At 30.4% G+C, this 23,134-nt stretch overlaps 2 protein-coding genes across 2 annotated transcripts; both read left to right on the top strand.

Moving 5' to 3' along the window:
- The first annotated feature begins 3,517 nt into the window (after positions 1-3,517).
- LOC105799188 (hypothetical protein) lies at positions 3,518-4,733 on the top strand. The gene is made up of 2 exons (XM_012629612.2): positions 3,518-4,234; positions 4,352-4,733. The coding sequence occupies exons 1-2, from the start codon at positions 3,850-3,852 to the stop codon at positions 4,522-4,524; spliced, it is 558 nt and encodes a 185-aa protein (XP_012485066.1). The 5' UTR covers positions 3,518-3,849; the 3' UTR covers positions 4,525-4,733.
- Positions 4,734-20,306: 15,573 nt separating this feature from the next.
- LOC105799187 (histone deacetylase HDT1) lies at positions 20,307-22,904 on the top strand. The gene is made up of 10 exons (XM_012629609.2): positions 20,307-20,465; positions 20,871-20,941; positions 21,028-21,239; positions 21,363-21,379; positions 21,461-21,514; positions 21,608-21,792; positions 21,988-22,035; positions 22,121-22,208; positions 22,341-22,452; positions 22,542-22,904. The coding sequence occupies exons 1-10, from the start codon at positions 20,453-20,455 to the stop codon at positions 22,600-22,602; spliced, it is 861 nt and encodes a 286-aa protein (XP_012485063.1). The 5' UTR covers positions 20,307-20,452; the 3' UTR covers positions 22,603-22,904.
- The last annotated feature ends 230 nt before the right edge of the window (positions 22,905-23,134 follow it).

Below are 23,134 nucleotides of genomic sequence, written 5' to 3'. Positions count from 1 at the left end.
TTGATGTAGTAACTAAATTATATGATTATGAAATATGAAAATTTAGAAAGTTGAGCATAAAATAGTAAAGTTTGAAACTATAGGGTTAAATTGTAAAGATTTCAAAACTTGAGTTTTAGGACTAATTTACATTATTTAAGAATTTAAAATTTTAAAAATAGAATATGAAAGTTTAACTGTTCAAAAATCAATAGCTAATTTTTGAAATTTTGACAATTTTAGTTGTAAGGACTAAATTATAAGATTTGGAAATTTTAGAAAATGGATTGTTTTGCAAAATGTACAAAATGAGGTTTAGGACTGAATTGTAGAATAAGAAAATCATTTTTTGAGGAATTAAATTGTAGAATAGTAAAAGTTTAGATTTTAGAGACTAAATCATAAGAAAATATAAAATTAGAATATAAGAGACTGATTTCTTGAATAGTGAAGAGAGCTTTCCCTTTGTTGCTCTAAAAGCTTTCCCTTTTTGTTTATTCAACGGTGAATAGAGTCTTATCAGTTTAGAAAATGTCTTACGAAAAAAATTTTGGTAAGACATTTTCCTTAAAAAAGCCTTGATTTTACCCTTTTTTGAAGAATGATTTCTTTTGGTAATTTATTTTCCACCAAACAAACACTATAAAACAATGAAAATATTTTACGAAAAATATTTTACGTGCAAACAAACGAACCTTAAAGTATATTCAACTTCTTACTATTTGACCTAATCAATGTTAATCTTCTAAACACACATTAGTATTTAATTAATAAATCTTTATTGTAATATAATTATACTTTTTATTTTAATATTGGTCTAAAAAAGGCAAATTACATTTAAGGTCATTAAACTATTAGTACATTTACGTTTTGATCGCTAGACTTCAAAATGTTACAAAATAATCATTGAACTATTCGAAAGTTTTTATTTAAGTTAGTGGGTTGTTAAGTTATTTTTTAAACAAAAAGTCCAGGTAGTAAGCTCCAAGTGGTGATTTGATAATCGATACAGTGGAGTAGCATCCATCGATGAGTAAAAAAATCTATCTTAGATCCAAGTTGATTTGACAATAGTGTCAAAGATTGAAGGAAACCTATTTAAATTTTGGTTCACATATTCGTGACATTCAAAGATATTTTATAAAAAGAAATAACTAATTGTAGAAGAGAAGAATGAGAACTTTTGATTGGTGTAGGCGATATGAACAGAGAATGTCATACAATAAAGATTTTAATAGCCAAGAGACTTAAATAAAAAAATTTTGTATAATTCAATAACCATTTTGTAACTTTTTGAAATTGTATAAGTAAAACATAAATTACTAATAATTTAGTAACATTTGATATAGTTTACCCTAAATAATAAAATTTACGAACTTAACTGAATGCGTTGATTTTAGTTTTCACCATGTGTACAAACATATCAATGTGCTTGGTTCAATTCATTTCTAGTTATGGGGAAAACTCTTCTGATTAGTAAATTAAAATAAAATAATCATTTGTAGATTAAAATAATGTGGATAGTATGTTGGTCAGGTTATCGATTGGTCGGTCTAATCAATCTAATTGATTTAATCGATTTGTCTGGTTTGATTAAATATATCAATAAAAGTTCATAAAAATATTTAAAAATTTTGGTTCAAAAGATTTTTACTTGATTTAATCGATCTGTATCAATTTTCAATCCAATTAGTCCGACTGATTAATTCAATCCGGTTCAAACAACATTGCTATTATGAAGGCTAAATTTTCGAACATGATATATTAGTTTTTTTTTTAGTATGAAATTATTTTTTTTTTTTGAGTTTGTGGTAATTTTAGTAGAGATGAATAAAATATTTATTTGAATAAAACAAAAATTTTATTCGCAATTTAACCTCTAAACTATATTTATTTTTTCATATTGATACTTAAACTTCAATTTCTATGATTACCTAAATTTTACTTCAGTCAATCGTTTCAGCCTATTTAAGTTAACATCGTTAAAAAAACCGTTCAACATGTGGAGCCAACCGAAGTATGCGCATGTCGTTTTTATATACATCATCATCCTCCATATGGAATAAATATATTATATATTAAACTTAAGTTAATTTAATTTATTTTTTTTATTCTCTCTTCCCCCACCCTGGTTCTCTCTCTTGCCCCCTCTTCTTCTTCAATCCAAAAGCCATTTTCATGCTCCCTTCTTCATTTCCAGGAAACCATTTAGTCTAATACAAATGCAGAATGGAAAATACGTTTAAATCTACTGTGCAAGTTGAGGTTTGAAAAAACCCATCAAAATTCGATCAACCAAATGAAAGCTTGGATTTGCCAAAAAAAAAATAATAAAAGAAAGAAAGGGTTTGGCTGAATCAAGGATTTGGGGTTTTTTGTTTTTTGAAGTGGGGATTTTTTAGAGGAAAAGCTGTCGGATTTGATGGAATTTGAGTTTGGGAGGGAGGGATGCTGAAACAACAATGGAGATTATGGCATTTGAGGAGGCCATTATCGTGTTGGCCATGGCTTTACATGAGAAGAGAGAGAGAGAGAGAGAGAGAGAGAGAGAAATAATTAAAAAAATAATTCAAGGTTTTCATATTAAAGAAACATGACATGGAAAATATTATTTATCAAAATATTATGATTGGGTTTCAATTTTTTTATTTAACACCATTTGAGTTTTGGACTTAAAAGTATAATAAAAGTTTAGGTATTGATAATGGAAAAGAGTTTAATGGGAAAATGAGTATAGTTTAAGGGCCTAAAACAAAACTATGAACGTCAACATTTTTAAAAAGTAAAAACTAGGAAGTTACATTGGTCCACATGGTAGCCATGTGGGCTCAACACTATACCAATATTCTTCTAGTGGGTTAAATCCATTCTAAGTGCCAAAAATATAGTTTAGCTTCTAATTTGGTCTTTAAATTTTAAAATATTTTAATTGAGACTCAAAAGCATCAATATATTTTACAAATGCGGATTAAATTGTAAAAATGGGTGCACCTATCATATAAACAACTTGAATCTGATGTGTGAAAAAAAGAAATAATTCTAAATTCTATCAAAACTATTTGCTTTTTTTTAAAACGTGATATCCAAGTTGTTCATATGCAAGGTGCCCAATTTTTTTTAAAAATACACCCAAAAGAAAGGCATGATTAAAGCAATATTAATAATTTGAGGACTCAATTAAAGCATTTTGAAACTTAGGGACGAATATAGAATCTGGTGGAGTTTGGGGGATTGATGAAGTTTGACCCTATCTTTCCGTAGGTGTTATAAATTTAGTGGACCATAGGACTTTTACTTTCAGGCTTAAGGTTAAGGAGGCTCAGTACTTCACCAGCGCACTTTAACACGAAGCCGCTACCCAACAAGCAAAGCCACAGAAATGTGATATCCGCGGGCAATTACCAGTCAGAGCGGTAGAGTAATGAGTAATGCGCGCAAAATGAAATTATCTATTTCCCATCAACCGGGTATAGCCAGTAACCCAAAAGAATAATAGATTGAGTGCGATTCAATGATTCTGGCTCGTTCTTCGCTTTCCTTCCCATATAAAGTGCCTGCGAGGGTTGGGTACTAGAGGCAGTCAGTTTCCTATCCTTTCTTTCAGACCTTCTTTACTTTGCCTTTTGGTTCTCTGTTTATTTACGGCTATACCATTCAGCTAATGATAGCTTACTGTGATCGGAAACTCGAGAGCCGTCGCTCTGTCCCCGCTCTCGGTTTCCCTCGGTTTAGGTTTTTCCGCCACCGGCGATTGCGGTAACCCTTGTCTCACTCTCCAACCTAAAAAAGCAGCGAAGAGAAGTTTTATTTATTTATTTATTTAAGATTTGAATCACTGTATAATATACCACGGTCGATCATTTCAATACGATGAGGAATTCAAAAAATAACCGTAAGGAACCGGAGAAGAGCCGGAGGGTAAGGTTATCTGAAAGGGCGTCGTCGTTTCACGGGAGAATCCTGACGATGGAACCGGTGGAGCTGAGGCGGCCGAAGACGCTTCCCGACCTGCTTCTAGAGAGGTCTACTTCACTCTCATCCGATGCGAGGCCGCCGAAGTTGACGAAGCTGCTATTGAACGTGACGATTCAAGGGAGCCTCGGAGCCGTGCAAGTGGTGATGTCACCGGAAAACACTGTCGGTGACTTAATAACCGTATCCGTCAGGCAGTACTCGAAGGAAGGTAGGCGACCGATGCTGCCGCCAACGGACGCCGCGCTATTCGATCTCCATTATTCTCAATTCAGCTTAGAAAGTAAGAAAAAAAAACTACCTCCGAAAATTTATTAGCCAATAGATCAGGTTTCTATATTTTTGGGGAAACGTACGGCTGTAATTGATTGCCAATATTGTTGCGTTTGTTTGATCGCAGGTTTGGGAAGGGAAGAGAAGCTGATAGCGTTGGGATCAAGAAATTTCTTCTTGTGCACAAAAACGGCGGCATCGAAGGACGGCCAGAATAAAACGGCGTCGTGCTCAAATGAAGCGGAAAGTGTTACAAAAAGCTCGAAACCTTGGTTCAAATTCATGGATTTCTTGTTTTAGAAGCATTGTTTATGGGTATTGTATTTTGTAAAAAAAAAATTAGATTATGGAACATGCAAATTTATGAAAAATTGCATGTAGGGTATTTTAGAATGGTTAGGGAAGGAAAGAGAGAGTGTTTAATTAATCATAATCTCTCTTCTGCTTAATTATTTGCTAAAATGTATAAAGTTTTTGGCTTAATTTATTAAAGTTGGAATATTTCTTAATTTGTTAATCTCAGTCATTGTTTTATCATGTTGGCTTAAATTGAGAAAAAGAAACATTGGGATGATCTCAATTCTAGTGAAGGCACCAAAAAAAAAAAAGTGATGGTAAGTAAAATATCTTGGGATTATTTCTTCTCACTTCCAAACACAAGAGTATAAATCAAAGAAAAGACATTTTTTCAAAGTAAATAGTAAATTATACCTCCAAAATTGATATTAACATATATAGTAACATAATTGAAATTAGTTTTTTTATCTGTTTATTAATTATGAGAATATAATTGATAAATTTTTAAAATGATAATTGAAAAAACTTTAAACACAATTTTGTAATGAAAATTTTTGAAATATGAAGCAACCAAATATATTGATTTTTGAAGAAAGAAAAGAAACACCATTAATGAAGGCTTAACAGGATAAAGCGTAAGCTGTGATTGGCCCTGAAAATGGATGCTTGGATATTCCTTTGAAGCTAAGGGTTGAGACTTGGTGTCGCATTGGCAATTCGAAGTAACTTGCACACAAAATTCCAAGTTCCAACTACCATGTTGAGTATCGAGGAGAGTTCTTATATTAGAGCAAATTTAATTTTATTTTTTTATGTTTTTCTGATTTAGATTTGATTAATTTATTTTTAACCGTTATAATAATTAAATTTTACAAAGACAATTGTGGTAGTTTATTCCATGAGTGGTGGGACAGCTATTAGGAGCAAAGGTTTAGAGGTGGTGTTTGAGGAGAGCAAAGGTTATATAGTAGTTAATCTTTTGTGTCTCCCTATCTTGGTATTGGAGGATGATATTGTAAAGGGAGGAAGGCTTAGCTTAGGTCTCAACTATCGAATGCTTTACTCCATAGATGCAAGTGATAAAGTGGCAAGTTGTCAAGTTGTCAAGCAAGAACATTGTTGGAGTTAATGGGAGGTGACTAGATGGAGTATAGTCAATTTTGGAGAGGTGATGGACTGATGAATGTTAGTATGACTTCTTCCCCATATATCTCTTGAGTGATTACATGAGCTCACTTTATACGATTTGGCGTTTGGCAAGGATAAGATTAAGCTTTGAGTTTCACCAAAGTTTATGCCAATACTTGGACGATTTGGCAAGGGTATAAAAATTTGCCCCTAGATAAAAACTAGGTTAAAAAGTGATCTGGATTGAGTCAAATTTCTAACAAGGCTATGAAGTGACTTTTGTACCATCGTGATTAATACCCCTAATCGTTGTGTTTTTTAATTAATTTCTTGCTAGACACAAGTTCATCTTTAATTGAGTTTTTGAAATAGCGACACTTTTATTTCTCTTTAAAATTTGTTTTAACTTCCAATTCAAATACTTATAAATAAGGCTCCTTTGTGATTTCCTATATAACTTGTCTCTTCATTTTCTTCTTCTTTACCTTTGACATTTTTTCATTTTTATTCATAGGGAAGTTCCTTATTATCTTTCTGTCATTCCGAATGAAGGATGTTTCCATAAAGGGTGAGGAACAATTGTGTTCAACCACTATTGTGGATATGACTACCATGTTGAAAATGTGATATCTCAAACATCCTCACTAGAAGTACCAGTTTTTTATTTCTTCAGGGACACGTCGAATGAGTAAGGTTACAGGTAGTGGGAAAGGATTTTTTTTCTTCTTTTACACTTGTTTGAGACGGGTTTTCACTTACCATTTCATCTTTAGTTTGTAAAGATGTTGTGATTGTATAATATTTCCGTTAGACAATTGTTAGTAAACTCTTGGGACCTATTAATATTGTATTTTTTGGATTATAAAAAACGTTGAAAATAACCTTCTTCAATTAGATTTAAGAATATGTTTACCCTTGTCTTTAAAGGTCCTCATGGCATAAGTTATTTTGCACCATAAAGCAATCTTATCCTTGAGGTTAACAAGCTCCCTAAGAGTCTTGCCTTTTATCCCGCACAAATACATTCAAATAAAAAATAAGTTGGAGGACTTTCCATTCCACCATTAGTGGACCATTCCTTTGTTTGCAATGCTTTTGGCCTTTCTATTTGATTGAGACCTTGCCCAGGACCAATTGTATCGCCTAAGATTAGAGCCACTGAGGTTTAGCGATGTATAGTCTCTGGATAACTTCTGAAGGTTTAGTTTTGAATAACGTAACCTGTGACACCCCATACCCAACCTAATCATCAGATTTGAATGCGTGATATCATATTACGTTGCTGGAGCAACTTAGACTAACTCGATATCGTTTTACTAAGTAACTTACATTCAAACAAATAAATCATGTATAATTTCAATTAAATCATGTGTACGAGCTCAATGAATGCCAATTGATCTAGTTTAATATATTTAGGAGTTGTACGAAATTAAAAAACGAATTTAGGATTTGAATCTAAATTCTTTTATCTAGTTTCTACATAGAGGTCTTGAAACATGACCTTCATGTCGCAAGACATGATAAAATTTATTTTTATTTTAATTTGATGTTGATGTGTATCAAAACATAAGGATACATGTCTTAAGACTTGGGCCCTCGTGTCTCAAGATTCTCCTATTTTAGACCTCTAAATTTGATGTTTTGTTGTCTCGAGACAAAGGCCACTGTGTCTTGGGTCTTGGATTATGATGTCTCAAACTTGCTTGTTAAGTCTCGAGACTTGTACCCAAAAATGCACGATTTGATCATTTTTGTTCTTGGGGTCTTTAGACATGGTCGTTATGTCTCGAGATAATATTATTATATGGGCTAAAATGAACATTTAAATGCATTCAAACACCAATAAATTCATACCTAACTTGAGCAAACTTTATACCAATTTCATATACATCAGTTTAACAAACAAATATGTAACCAAACATTCGAACAACTTAGCAATCAAATCACCTTTACCTAATGTAATTAAATAAATGGCTTAATACTTATAACCATGCACACTCATACATTAATTCAACATTAAAATTCAACAAAAGACACCTTATAGTTCCATAGCTAATCAAAGCATACCAAATTGACCAAAACAATACTTAACCACCAAAAACAACATAGGTGCATTTTTATATAAAAAGAATTACAAACTTAACTTGAACTAAGCTGAGTTACTGTCTTTGGAAGCTTTGCAAATTCGGTCTACTAAAAATTTGTTTGAGACTAGCGCACAAAAAAAAATACAACCGTACGTTAAGTATTGAATACTTAATGGTGCTAACACAATTAGAAATCAATATAGAAATAGCATGAAATCAAATTAAATAGAAAATTTGGAAATCATTATATCACATATTAATAAGTTTAATATTAGTATCACAATTCACATAACATTCCATATTATTCATCTCTTAAATCACCCTCAAGGTATTCATTTTACACAATTAGTTATAAATAATGTCGACACACTCACAGGGTTTTAACATCTCATTTCATATGACATGAATCGATCTTTATGTCAATACTTTTTAACATAACCAATTAACAAATATAATTCACATTTGTTTATTAATAGGACCCCTATCAACTGACTCGGGTTTGAGAACGGATACATGTATCAATCCACCAACACATTAGAATATGCAGCGAAGTGCTAATTGGGCATAAATGCACCAATCCCACCAACCACACCAGAATATGCTCGTACCCCTAGGGTATTTGAGTTAGTGATACGTTCTCAACCCCTAGGGTATTAAAGAACTATCACAATATGATACGCGCTCTATGCTAAATCTCCCACCTATCAAAACTAACCATATAATGTGCCAACTATACCCATGACTCTATCTGGCACTGTTAATAGGGCATTAATAAATACCAATAATCATCACAACATATTACAAACCATATAATATAACAAAATCGTAATGCGATTTTCACAGTTACAAATGTATATACATTTCAACAAAAATCAAGTACTCAAATATATATGTAAATTATATTCGACACCATTATCATTCGATTACTTTTAACTATCTATTGAAGCATAATTGGAATCAATTATGAGATCACAACACAAGTATACATGTACATATTGACTAAATAAATCACCAAATAACAAGTATAAATATAAATACAAATACATATACCTTAATTCATCAAAGTTATTTTACTTCCATTAACATTTTGCCATTTACTTCTCTCCTTGCACTTTCATAGCAGATTTTTTAGTATGCCTCATATTTCAATCAAATTTGAGAGATAATTTCCCAGTTAAACTCTGTTTATTTGTTTCAGTCGAACTCTGATTAGTTTAGATTATTTTATTATTATTTGACCTACAAATTTAACCTATAAATAGGCTATTTTACAACCTTAAAAAATACACTCATTAAATTATTAGAATTCATAACACTTTTGGAGAATTTTGTGTTTATATTTTGAAGGTTCTTTGTTTTCGGGTTTCGGGATTTAGTTTTTATCTCCATCTTTTGTACTCATCATTCTTTTACCATTATAGTAAAATTGTCTTTGCCAGTCGCTTTTTATCCTTTTTGAGGGGGTTTTCCACGTTAAATTTATGTGTTCAATTTATTTATTTCTTCCGCTATTTTTTACTTGTTCGTTGCTTAATTAGGTTGATCCCCAACAAGTGGTGTCAGAGCTAGTTCAATTTTTGTAGATCAGCCCGTTTAGGGATGGCAACAACAAGGTTTGACATTGGGAAGTTCGATGGCATCACAAATTTCAATCTATGGCAAGTACAAATGATGGCAATTCTAGCTCAGATGATGGCCTTTGTCTTCCTTGATGCTTGAGAGGGACGTCGATCAGCCTTCTGGTGATGCTTAATCCATATGTAAAGAGGTTGAACGAGATTTCTCTCTTGTTTGAAAATTTTGAACATGTATCGATGTTAATATAGTGATAGAAACTTTGAGCTTGGATTAATAGATTCTTGGTGTTGATCTATCCATTAACAGTTTCCTTCATCAGTTCTTTTGTCAATTCTCCTTGTTTTTAAAGGAATAGAAAGGTAGTGTGTTGAAGTAATTGAGTGAGATGTTTGATGATGGTTGTGAGCAGGGGCGAAGCCAGAATAATTTTTTAGGTGGGGCCGGATGAAATTTTAATTTTTTATAGTTTATATCTTTATAATTTTTAAATGATTAAATCAAATTTTTATAATTTTAGGGGGGCCAAAGTGTAATTTTACCTTTACTAATTTAAAATTTTTTAAAAATCTCAAGGGCCTAAATAGTAATTTTACATTTTAAGGGGGCCGGGGGCCCTGCCAGCCCCCCTAGATTCGCCACTGGCTGTGAGAGGTGGTGGTGGGTGTGGGTGGTTCATTAATTGTTAGCATCAGGATCCTTTAGGTTATCTCTTTCAACTGCAAAAGCTTGGGATCAATTTCTTATAGTAGAATGTTCATTGATCCATTCATGGTTGACTTTTTAAAGGTCCCAGTAAGGTGCGGGCAAAGCTCCTATCTTCTACTTCTTTGATAATGGATGCATCGACGTTATTGTTAGCTAATAAGTATTGTGGTTGCTTTACTTTATTCTTCACTGGTACCAAGTTTCGAGGAAAAAGAGTTTTGGCCATGTTAGATTATCTTATCATCTGACATGTCAAACTTTTCCTTCCCCTTTTAAGTTTGTATACCCCTCTTCTAATGTTGTTTTACGATCGACAGTGAGGGGGCGTTCTCTTAACTACAACTATGAGGGTCATTTTTTGAAAAGATTGAACGAAATGCTAGTTAGTGCTACTACATATTTAAGCCAGATTAAGGTAGTGATATTTTAGTTAGCTTTCTTCCTATTTTTCCATACTTGTTTAGGCCTTTTTTATGATAAATGTTGATAGTTTAAAGGTCTAATGCAAGGTCATTCTAATGAGAGTTTGCCGACTCAAGTATAATGAAAAAGGGTGTAGACGACACTTATTTCAAGTGTTTTGAGTGTCAATAGTTTTAACGTCCTAGCATAGCCTCATCTCTCCTCCATTGGGCAAAGTAATGGTTTGGTTTGCCCTTTTGAGCTAGGGTTATACTGGTATCTTAAGGACCGACTTTGACTCTAAAAATATTTTTCTTCTTCCTTTCTTAGCTACTCTTTAACCCTTTTAGCACCTTTTCGAGAACACTCCCGGAGTTGAGCCCAAAGAAACTCATTCTAGGCTTACTACTAGACTATAGGCTAAAACTCTTCTCCCACTCTTGGATCTTAACGATACCCTTCATCTTGAGTAGTGGAAGGAAATGAAAAGGTATGACTATTATTCCATCATTGAAATTATGGAGAAGATTAATGATAAGCTTCTACAACATCGTTATAACCTCAGTGTTCAATTTTACCTTGGTTCTGGTAGTGGAAGGCATCTTAGTCTCTTTGTTCCTGGTGATGATAACTTCCTAAGGGCAAATATGTAACTTTTTGTTTGATTCCCACAAACAACACCGATTATTATAACAATGAAGTTATACAAGGTGTTTGGTGGACAATAAGGGTGGTTCACATCGTAGGTGGTGCGAATAGCCACTATAGATGAGGGTTTGAAGCTAGTATTTAAGCAAATTAGGGTTATATAGTCGATTTTCTATCCTCTTATATTGGTGTTGAAGGATGGTATTTATAATGAGAAGTTGGCTTAGTGTAAGTTTTAGCCATTTAGTCCTTTACTCCATAGGTGTAGGCAATAGAGTGGCAGGTTGTCTACTAGGAACACAGTTGAAGTCAATGTAAAGTGACTAAGTGGAGTGTAGTCAAGTTTAAAGAGGTGATGAATGGATTGGTGTTAGCAAGAGCTCTTTCCATATCTTTTAAGGATTGCATGGGTACACTTCATATGATGTGGAGTTTGGCAAAGTTGAGACTAAGCTTCTAGAAAGCCAAGCTTCGCCAAAGTTTATGCTTCAGCATTAGATAATTTGGTGATGGTATAACAATAATTTATATTGATTTTACATGTCAAATTTAAGTGAAATTAATATATTTAATAAGGATGGTGTCAAAGGGCAAACCTCTTTAAAAATGATAAATTTTTAATTTAATCCTTCTAAAATTATAAAATTATATATTAATATAATGATAAATTTAATTTTACCTAAAAGTGAAAATAAAAATCTAATTCTAACCCTCCAAATAAACCGGCGTCATGCATCGTCATTGGGTAGGTATTATTATAAATCATTATGATTGCTAAAATTTTGACTTATTGAATTGGATCTACAATTTTTCTTTTAAAGACTTTGAGGAATTAAGAAGAAAATGTAATAATCTGCAAAAAGATGTAGGTCTTTATTTATTATCATTTTTCAGTTTTAATAAGATAAAATGTAGCCATTTAATTAGTGAGAGCTATTTTTCACCCCATGTGCTTTCTTCCTACATAATTTGACCACTCGCATCGCGTAACTTGCTTTCTTATGCCATTTTACACCGTGTAGGAAAACGATATGTAAAGTAGGGTTTGACTAAAACGCTCCTAAAATTATTACCAATTATGTTTGATTATATTTACTGTTGTAAATACCATTCATCTTCAAGATTATGAAATGAATTAATTTTTTTAATACAAATAGTATATATGAGGAAGTATTTAAAAAGTTGTTATATATTTTGATATGTTAGGCCACCATTATAATTAGTAAATCTTACTAAATTAAGTATAATAGGAGTACCTAAACTAACATTCTCTATTATAATTATACATTTCGATATGATTGTCTTGGATGAGGACCAATCCATTACGAATACTTTACAATTCAGCATCAAAGATTGAATATTCGTCCAAGTATATATTATATCTTATAGTCCACTCCCTATTTCTATTTATTGTGAACACGCTCCAATTTTTAAGGATTTGTGAGAATTAGAGTAATTACGCAAATCACTGCAAATAATTATTCAAATCTTATTTTCCTATGACTTTTCAAACCTTCCGTACATGATTTAAATTTTAAAAGCTATTTTTATATAATAATAATTTTAGTTTAATTATATAATATATATTTTAAGATATAATCATATTATTTTATTAATCTAGTTTAAATAATTTGAAAATTGTATTAACAATCTTTTAATCTTTCTCTCTAACTACTGCCTCCCAGTGCTGTCAAACTAAAGGAAAAGGCTGAAGTTGCTAGGTTTCTTCATTGCCTTGCTTCTGTCTTATGCCATTTGCATCAGGTTCTGTTAGTTTATTTAAAATTGTAGGATACATAACTTGAGAGAGAAAGAAGATGATAGTTTTTTTTTTTAATTCGTTTATTTAGTAATTTTATAGAGCTTGAGAGAATGAAAGACGATGGATATTTCTGGAAATGGCTTTGATTATTATTTTAGCTTTTATTTTATAGAGTTTTCTATAGCTTTAATTAAGATAGTGTTCGGAAAGGCATTTAGGTAGTATTTAAAAGGTCACTAAATAATTGAATTTGTGTGTAATTACTTGTAATTACATAATAGTGGCAAATTGGGTGTATCCAATTACACTTTTCAAGAGAATTGGAGTAATTATGAATGTAATTACAACCAAATCTAATTTTAAATTTCTTATATTATAAATCCTAAAATTATATTATAAAAATAATTTGTGTATTTTATAAAATTATAACAAAAATTATATCATTTAAATCCTAAAATTTTTCTAAAATTATAGCAAAAAAACTTATTGTAAAAATAATTCCAATGTTGTAAAAATTTTATAATATATTTATTTATAAAAGTTATGACCAAGAAGTATGAATATAACTTATTTATTTGTCTATGTTATATATTATAAAAACAATATACTTATATATTAAAAATATTACAGTTTTTTCTTATCATAACTTATTTATAAAAGAAAAACTTTCTAAAGTTATGACAAAAATTATATTATTTATAAGAAGTGTTATGAAATTTTTGAACAATTTATAATTTTTTAAAATGTTATATATTATAAATTTTATATTATTTTTACTTAAGTAATATTTAAAAGGGATATAATCTAATATAAGTCTTTCTCCAAATTAAGTTTATATAAGCTTTTATAATTAAAGTTACAGACCATTTGGATTGTAAACCCAATTATTATAAGGTTGATACTAATTATGCAAATAGAAAAGGCTTTTTTGCACCATATCGTGGGGTATGATACTATTTGAGAGAATTATGAGAGACATAATCATCATAGACAACTTGCAAACTCTTTAATTTGAGACATTAAAGGCTTTGAAATGTGATTGAGAAGATATTTGTTGTTCTAAAAAAATATTTCTCATATTAACAACATCACCTTAGTATAGCATAAAAAAAGGGGTTGGATCGTATTAGCATGTTGCATATTTCATAACTTCAATTATAGATGGAACTAAGATGATTTTGTACTTGAAGAATATATAGAAAAAGATCAATAAATGATGATAAGGAGAATATGTTAAATATTAAAGAGGAAATAATCTTACAAATATGCACTAGAACAATTAAATAAATTTGTATATGATATTTATTTTTCTTACTATTTCTATTAGTAATCATATTACTAGCTGCTTTTTTAAATTAACATAATACTTATGATGATTTGATTTTAATTTTTGTTACTTGTTTAGAAACTATTTTGGTCATACTAATAATATTTTTATAATAATTAATATTTTTAAAAATACAAATTATGTAAATGTGTTATTACAATTTATACTACCAAACATGACATAGGTAATTACGTTGTAATTACACTTTGTCAACCAAACGCGTCTCGAAAATTACAATTTTTTGGGTAGTCACTGCAATTAGTGGGTCTCATTCAATTGAGTGTAACCCTCTTTAATTCTTAAGAGAATGGCGAGAATTTAAGTAATTGTGCGACTAATTACAAATAAATATACTCAAATTCTATTTTTCTACGAATTTCCAGATACACTCCACATGATTTAAATTTAAAATATTAATTTTATACAATAATTACAATATTTTAATTTATTTACATATATTTTATTTTTAAAATATAATTGTATATTTATTTTACTAGTATTTTTAAATAATTTAAAATTTTTATTGAAGAGTGATAAATATTTATATATTTTGACGTACTAAATAATTAACTAAATTAATTAATATTTATCATAAATTAATTCTACTAAATTTAACTAAATTACATATTAATGAGTATGTGTTCAATGTTAGATAGTGAATAGTGCAACAGATATGAAATGTTAGAATAACCAGATAAAATTGCATAGGGTGTTTATTTTTCTATTGTGGAATTCTTTCTATCACATATGATGGTTTGATTTCAAGTATCATTGATAATTTTCAAAATAATTAAGATTTTTAAAATTTTAAATTTATTTAATTATGTAATTACAATTTAACTATCAAATATGACGTAGGAAATGACGATATAATTACACTTTATCAACTAAACACGTCTATAAAATTATGTAATTACAAGAGGTATAATTACCGCCTAATAATTTTACTTTTATCCAATTACTATTTAGTCTTCAAATAGACCTTTAATGAATTTTTTATTTAATTAAATTATAAAATGTGCAAATGTTATAATATTTTTAAAATTTTCTAAAATTTATTGAAATAAAGATTATTATTTGTCTCACATATATTGTTGCTTCACACAACAATATACCATCTTTATATTCTATTACTACACTCAACATATATATTAATACTATTTAATATTATTTTAAGCATCGACTTATCATACGATATGGACCCAACCCAACTTAAATTTAAATATAAAATATTTGGAGTCACACCCAGCCGACATTTCTAATGGCTGTAAGGTGGAAATGAAAAGCTGAAAGATTCATAACCCCAAATGCCTCATCTTTGCCGACTGTAACCTCACCTGTATGACGTATCCTTTTTACAATAATTAATTAACTGCCGTACCAAATATCTTCCCAATTTTTATTCTTTTAAATTTTAGGCATATGCAACCATAATCATTCAAAACATGGCTCCTGACCCTTTTTAAGAAAATCAAAATAGAAATGATACTGGAAATCGTTGGTTATAGTTCTACAGTTTCATGAAAAATCTAATGGAAGAGAAATATAAATGAAAAATTGGTGGTACTAAAAAATTATTAAAGTGATCAATCACTAATAACATCATTCTAATACTTCCACAATTAAGTTATGCTATTAATTATAATGACAATATGCAAAATATTGGTGATACACCGTCACGACTTTTAGAAAAACAAAACAAACTCTTTTTCTTGTCACCATTTTTGGAGAAAACGAAATCAACTTTATTTATAAACATACATGCCTTGGCTTGATAGCACTTAGCAGAACTCATTTGCTAGAAAAATCTCCTTGAAACCAAAAGAATTTGCCGGAGAGAATTGTTGTTTTCATGTCAAATCTTTGGTTTTGCCTCTCTCTTTGGACAATCCTCGTCTATTTACCTCAAATCTTCAATTTCGCATATGATGAAGTAATAAGCAATTTAAAGATGTTCTTGACTCAGAGGAAAAAAAAAACACTCCTTCAAATTTGGATTAATGGGCAGTTTGTCCCTAAAACTTATTCGAAATTATTTAATTCATATTTCAACTTTTTTTATCTAGTTAATACTTGAATTTGTATTTCGTTCCTCATGTTAGTACCTCCACACTAATATCATTAGTTTATGCTGACTTGTCATTTATAGCCAATCTAGTGGTGACACGTGGCAACTTCTTAGTATTCCACATGATAGACATAAATTAAAAATCTTTGAAAATATATAAATTATTAAAAATAAAAAAATTACATCTAAAATGAACATGGACAAATGGTTGTCCAAATATATCTGAATCTAGACACTCCTTTGCTCGGATTCATTCTAGATGTATTTTTAATAAGTTTATATATTTTTTATTTTTTTATAAAATATCAATTTTAGGATATTGGTATTTTTAAAATATATAAATATATGAATTAATAAAAAATTAAGAATTTATAAAAATATAAATATATAATATATGAATTAATAAAAAAAGAAAGGAAATAAAGAAATAAAGTAAAAGATAAAAAGATAAATAAAAAATAAAAAAAATGTATTTAAATTACGTGGCGATGACATGGAAGTGATGCTAGTGTTTAACAAGTGACATGTGATTTCCATTGCACTCCTAACACTAGTTAACAGTACAGTAACCAAAATGTTACAAATTGATAACATTAATGAGTGTTTCGAAATAAATTAAAGTTTAACAACCAAAACGTAAACTTAACCAAACACAAATGACTTTTATGATACTTAAATTATATAATATCTATTCTATTTAATTTCTTTATTTAAGTATGATTATTTGCTTTAATCTTATTGTGTTAGTTTTATATTGTTTGATGTGTAGCAATGGATTATAATGCAACAAACAACTCATTTCATCCAATATAAAAACGTGTTAGAGAAGAAGTATAATGATAAATTTAATTCTCAATGTTTAAATATTTTGTCAATTTGATTCTTATTCTTTTCTTGAGCTAAATTTGACCATTAACATTTCAAAAGAGTTAAATCAATTTTTAATAGAAATATTGACAAAAAATTAAATTGTTAATAATATTGGTGTGACAATCTGCATGATAGTCCACATATAGTCCATGCTAACATGGAAATATTTATTTGAAATGTCACGTTAACAAAGAATTTAAAATTTATAAAATGTTCAAAAATTTAAATTAAAAAAGTTAGCATGAAGTACATAAGAGTTGTTATGTTTAAAAGTTTAATGTTCAGTTAATATTTCCTTAAAAAAAAGCAACTTGACTCTTTTTGGAAGGTTGATAATAAAATTTGACTCTTTTTAAAAGGTTAAGAAAAGCTAAATTGACAAAATAAAAATTATTATAAGTATTATTGCTACAATTCTGAAAAGTTTTAAAAAAATAATCAACCATTCCATGATTGAGGATTCAAAAGCAGTGTTATCTGTGAGCAGTGTTATCTTCACATCCATTTGAGGGACCAGATAAAATCTCATGGTGTCACACTTCGACAGGAGCTTTTTCCTTCAAAAGTGCTTACAAGATCTTGAAGGAAGACGAGTGGAATTCTAGAGATGAGAAATGGAAATACGCATGGAAGCTTCCAGGTCCATAGAGAGTCTGTTTCTTTATTTGGACTGTCTTATAGCAAAGATTTCTCAGTAATGCAGAAAGAGTCAAATGAGAACTAGCGATTGATCCTTCTTGCTCTATCTATGGTCATGAATCGGAAGACATTTTGCATATTCTCAAAGATTGCACAACAGCTAAAGATGTTTGGAATCAGATTATCTTAGGTAACCACTTACCAAATTTTTTCTCTAATAGTTTATATGATTGGATTCTTTCTAATGTGCAGGACAATACTATGATTCATGAGGGAGGAGCCAATTGGGCTTGCCTCTTTAGAATACTTACTTTGAGTATCTGGAAGAACCGAAATCACTTTATTTTTCAAGGAAAAACTTGAGACCAAGTGAGATAGTCAAAGCTTTGTGTAGTTGGGCCAAACAATTCTTTTTCAGTCTTTAGTGACGAAATGATGGGTTGCAACAACTTGTCCATTGATGATCGGCCTTTTGGAAAGCAGATCTTCCTTAACACTGACGGTGCTGTACAATTGGATTCAGGAAACGCAACATCTGTGGAAATGATTTGTGATAATAATGGAGAGTGGATCTTTGGGCATAACTGATATATCGGGAAGTGCTCGATTGTTTATGTCAAACTTCAGGTAATTTTGGAGAGCCTTATGCTTATCTAACGCAGAGGTCATGACAAGGTCATAATCCAATATGAGAGCTTGGAGGTTATTAAAACTATCCAAGGAAGTGTTTCCACTACGTCGAACTGAGCCTTGATTAGACGAATTCAAAACATCTTGGCACAAGGAAATTAATCAAACTACAGATTACTTAGCTAAACTTGCTTTGGTCAGAAAAGAATTGTAAATTTTTAACCTCCCTCCTCTCCTAGAAACAAATAAGGCAAAGGGTTTTCTTTTCAAAATACTTTTATGTAATTAGTTAGATAATGTTTTACTTTCACCCAAAAAAAAAAATAGAAGGGAATTTATATATCACTTTTGGTTAGTTAAAATGGAATATGACAAGAATTGAATAGTCTGTTGGGTGGGAATGGAATACAAGAGTGATAACATAATATTATATTGTTTGGTTTGATAGAGTAATGATATTTTATTTATATTATTAAAAACTAAATAAATTAGATTTTAGAATAAAATAAAAAATTACAAATATAATTATTCGTAGAATAGTTTACTATTTAATTTAAAAATATATATATATATATTTAAAATAATAGGTAAAATAACACAAAACATGATTAGCAATATAATAATTACTAATCTATATAATTTTAATTTTAATATAATAGTCCCCATACTTTAAAAAATTAAAATTTATCAAATCCTAAAATAATACTAATGTTTGTATACGAACCTTAAATATATCGTTCCTATTGTAAATTATTGTAAATGTATTACTACGTATTGAAATATCTTATAATTAAAAAATATAATTCTTAAGTAAGAATTGCTTTCTTGTAATAAATGCAATTTCAGTTCAAAGCTTTAAAATCAAATAAAAATTATGCAAGGATAAAATAAAATATTATAATGCAATTCACTTAGAAATATTATTAAGAAATTTATATTTTTAAATCAGATAAAATTAAGGACAATTATTTGGTATATAAACGGTGAATTATTTAATGCTGTTTATGTTTTATTTTATTTTTAAATTTTGGGATAAATTTTAAATTTATACATCAACTTTGATTCAATGTGCGATTTGATATATGAATTTTAATTTGATGTAATTATATACATGTAACTTCGATTGTGGTTCAAATGCATACATGAAACTTTAATTTTAATTCAATCATACACATTTAAAGAAATAAATAATCAATTTATTTTTATATTGGATAAATATAATTATATGTGTATGCAATATATAAGCATAAAATAATGTTACATCAATAATTGTGTTAATAATTTGTGCGAATTTGATCAAATCAAAATTTCGTGCAAAAATTATACAAAATCAAAGCTCATGTATAAAATTATACATTAAATCATAGTTTATGTATAGTTTTGAGATTTATCCCTTAAATTTTTAAATGCAATTTAATGGCACATATCAAAATCTTAACTCCACTTGGGGAGTGAAAATTTGCTGAGGTGTCGATCACGCAGCTAATTTTTTTTTACCCAAATCTTTTTTTTTGAAACAATTTCATTATAAGTTCTAATTATACTTGTTTTTTTTTTGACACAATGCCTAGAACTACCCCATAAATGGAGAAAATGCGCTTCAGTGCATTCAAATTCACGTCCTTCTGTATTAACAATAATACACATACTAATCGAGCTAAGACTCGATTGATTTTATTTTTAAACCCAAATCTTTAGTGGGAAACAAAGGGTGATATTGATACGGAGATATGAGGCCTAGTCTTTAGGTATTTGTAGATAGTTTTAGTGATGGGCTTATTATTGGCTTTACGAAACATAAGGGTTGATCATAATTGGGTCAGTCCGAAAAGGAAGCCTTCACAATTCACAAACAAATCCTTTAATATTGAAAAAGGAATAAATAAATATATTTATTTTTTAAAAGAACCCTAGAAATAAAATAAGCGGCAACTTGCTTATAAATTCATTTCGATTGCCATTCAATTCCACACTCTTCTTTAGAAGGCGTATTTTTACTCTCACCCTCTCCCACTCCTCCTAAAACCCTAGTTCTCAGACGCCACTAAAACCTTAGTCCTCTCACTTGTCTTTCATCATCCTCATCAATGGAGTTCTGGGGTAACCCATTCTTTCTTTTACTTATCTCTCTTCGATTTTATGTTTATGTTTCTTTTATTTTTTGAAGCTTTGGTTTTTTTTTTTTTAAATTCCAATGAAATTATGCTAGCTTTCCCTTGGGTTTTATTTAAACTTCTTTCTTTCAATGGGAAGCTTGTTTTTGTGGCCGTGTTTGATTGGGTTTTGGGTTTACTATTGTCAACGCTAATAGCATCAGTTGTTGGTTTCATTATTTGAGATTTATTAGTATGATTTGGCACATGGTAATTATTTTTTCATTGGATAGTAGCTTGTTGACAATGATTATATGCAAATTATATGCTTTTGGATTATACTTAAGACATGGACATGTTTTCATTTCAATTTGGGTTAATTAAATTGGATCATCTTTTATGCTACTATTAGGTATTGAAGTTAAAGCTGGACAGCCTATTAAAACAGATCCTGGTGCCAGTCATGTCATCCATCTTTCCCAGGTTGGAAACGATTTGCTTGTCTAACTTGATATTGTTATCTATTGTTGTTTATCTAAAACCATCTGCTTTGTTGCCTTATGTTTTAGGCAACACTTGGTGAGTCAAAGAACAAAGCAGAGTCGGTTCCCCTCTATGTGAATGTTAATGGGAAGAAACTCGTTCTCGGAACACTTTCCCACCAGAATTGCCCGCAATTGTGTTTTGATTTAGTATTTGAGCAAGGCTTTGAGCTCTCTCACAACTGGAAAAATGGGAGCGTCTATTTCCTTGGTTACAAAGCTTTTGTCCCAGAGGAAGGATATCCTTTTATCAGTAGCAATTATTTTGTTTTTCTTTTTTGTGATAACCAAACCTTTTTTTTAATGTGAATTTTGCCTGTGAAATCTTGTGCTTCCTTGACTTCTATGCTGTCTTCTGTCACCTCTGATGATGAATTTGGTGAGTAATGGAATATATCTTTTGCCTAATTGCAAATTGCTTTAATCAAGTGTTTCTCATGCGTATTATTCTTATATACAGATAGTGAGGAAGAAAGTAGCGAGGATGAGGAACTTCCTGTAGCTGCTGAAAACGGTTAGTTCTCTTTGTGTACTGGAATTTAGTATCAATAATTGAAGATTCTACTAATTTGCACTTTCAACCTGCAAACATTTTCTTCCATTACAGGAAAAGCTAAGACAGATGCAAAAACAGCCAAAGCTAATGCTGGGAAACCTGATGCTGTAAAACAAGCTGTCAAGATAGCAGAACCAAGCAATAGCAAGAAAAATGAGGACGATGATGATGATAGTGATTCCGAGGATGGAAGTGGTTCTGATGATGAAGATGATTCCGAGGATGAAGACGAAGAGGTTCTTTTCTCAAAACTAAGCAAAACCATAATTTCATAATGAATGCTTTCCCTTTGTTCTGAGTGGTGTTTTGTTTGATATGACTTTAATTTTATTGTCAGTGACTTCAGTTTGATAATTTTTAAGGATTTGTTTTTCTCTAGTTGAAGTAGTGATTGAGAAATTTGGATTGAGTTTTTCTGTTCTTCTGGACAGATGTCTGTGGATGAAAGTTCAGATGAGGATGAGGAGACACCTAAGAAGGTACATTTTGTGGGTTCTAACTGGTACTTGATTGTTCAATCTGACCTGATTCAGTTGATGTAAATTTATGTCTCTGGATTTCAAGGTTGAGTCGAGCAAAAAGAGACCAGCAGAAGCTGCAACACCTGTTTCTGCAAAGAAGGCCAAACCTGCAGCGACACCTCAGAAGACAGGTCTTTTCTCGTAGTTCACATGAAACTCTGCCGTAACATATATCGTTTCGACATTTTTTTGGCAATGGTTTACCTGGATCTGGCATTCATTTCTTTAAGATCTTATGATTTCATTATTCCTTGCTCTTGCAGATGGTAAGAAGGGTGGTCACACTGCAACCCCACACCCATCAAAGCAAGCTGGGAAAACTTCTGGAAAGAGTCCAAAGTCTGGTGGTCAATTCTCTTGTGGATCTTGTAGCAAGTAATTGCCTATAACTTTTAGAACTGCTTCCAATTTTGTTTTGAATCGGTTTGGTTTCTTAACTGACTCCCTCCATTCACCATGAACAGGTCCTTTGGTTCCGAGGGTGGTCTAGAGTCCCACAAGAAGGCCAAGCATGGTGGCAAATGAGATGATATTACATGCTCTCATGTGCATGTTTAATTTTTGAGAGATTACGCTTTTCTTAGTAAACTGGTAGTTTATTGTTTAAAAAAGGCAGTTGAGTCCCCTTGCTTCTGATTCAAAGCTTATCGTTTTGGCAATTATATATTTAGGGTGTACTGTTGCCTATCTCAAATCGGTTACTATTTTAGTCTTGTTTTTTTTCTGGCATTAAATTTGATGTTTATGTTTTTGGAGCCTATAGAAGTTAAACTTTTGTATTTATTTTTTTGGATAACGAAATGTTGAATGGCAATGCTTATTCATCATATGGTTAACCTTAGTATTAACTACTTCAACTGGTAAAATGATAATAATTTCAAGTGGTAATGCAAAATGTGTTATCATTTTCAGGAATGCACAGCAAGCTTTAATACATTCATTTTAACAAATGGCTATGGGATAAGTTAAAAATTATAATTGAAAGTAGGCATATAAAATTGTAATATCCACCACTACAATAACACCTGAGAAAAGTGGCATGCTATTGTCTTTCAAA

The sequence above is a fragment of the Gossypium raimondii genome, chromosome 9 (assembly GCF_025698545.1).
Source record: "Gossypium raimondii isolate GPD5lz chromosome 9, ASM2569854v1, whole genome shotgun sequence".
Lineage (NCBI taxonomy): Eukaryota > Viridiplantae > Streptophyta > Magnoliopsida > Malvales > Malvaceae > Gossypium > Gossypium raimondii.
This window is presented reverse-complemented; position numbering and strand designations above follow the sequence as displayed.

Bases quoted from the DNA above. Each gene is read 5' to 3' on its own strand.
- LOC105799188 (XM_012629612.2), top strand. From the start codon at position 3,850: ATGAGGAATTCAAAAAATAACCGTAAGGAACCGGAGAAGAGCCGGAGG. The intron at 4,235-4,351 runs GTAAGAAAAAAA...GTTTGATCGCAG, and splicing joins TTCTCAATTCAGCTTAGAAA to GTTTGGGAAGGGAAGAGAAG.
- LOC105799187 (XM_012629609.2), top strand. The intron at 22,036-22,120 runs GTACATTTTGTG...CTGGATTTCAAG, and splicing joins ATGAGGAGACACCTAAGAAG to GTTGAGTCGAGCAAAAAGAG. The intron at 22,209-22,340 runs GTCTTTTCTCGT...TTGCTCTTGCAG, and splicing joins AGCGACACCTCAGAAGACAG to ATGGTAAGAAGGGTGGTCAC.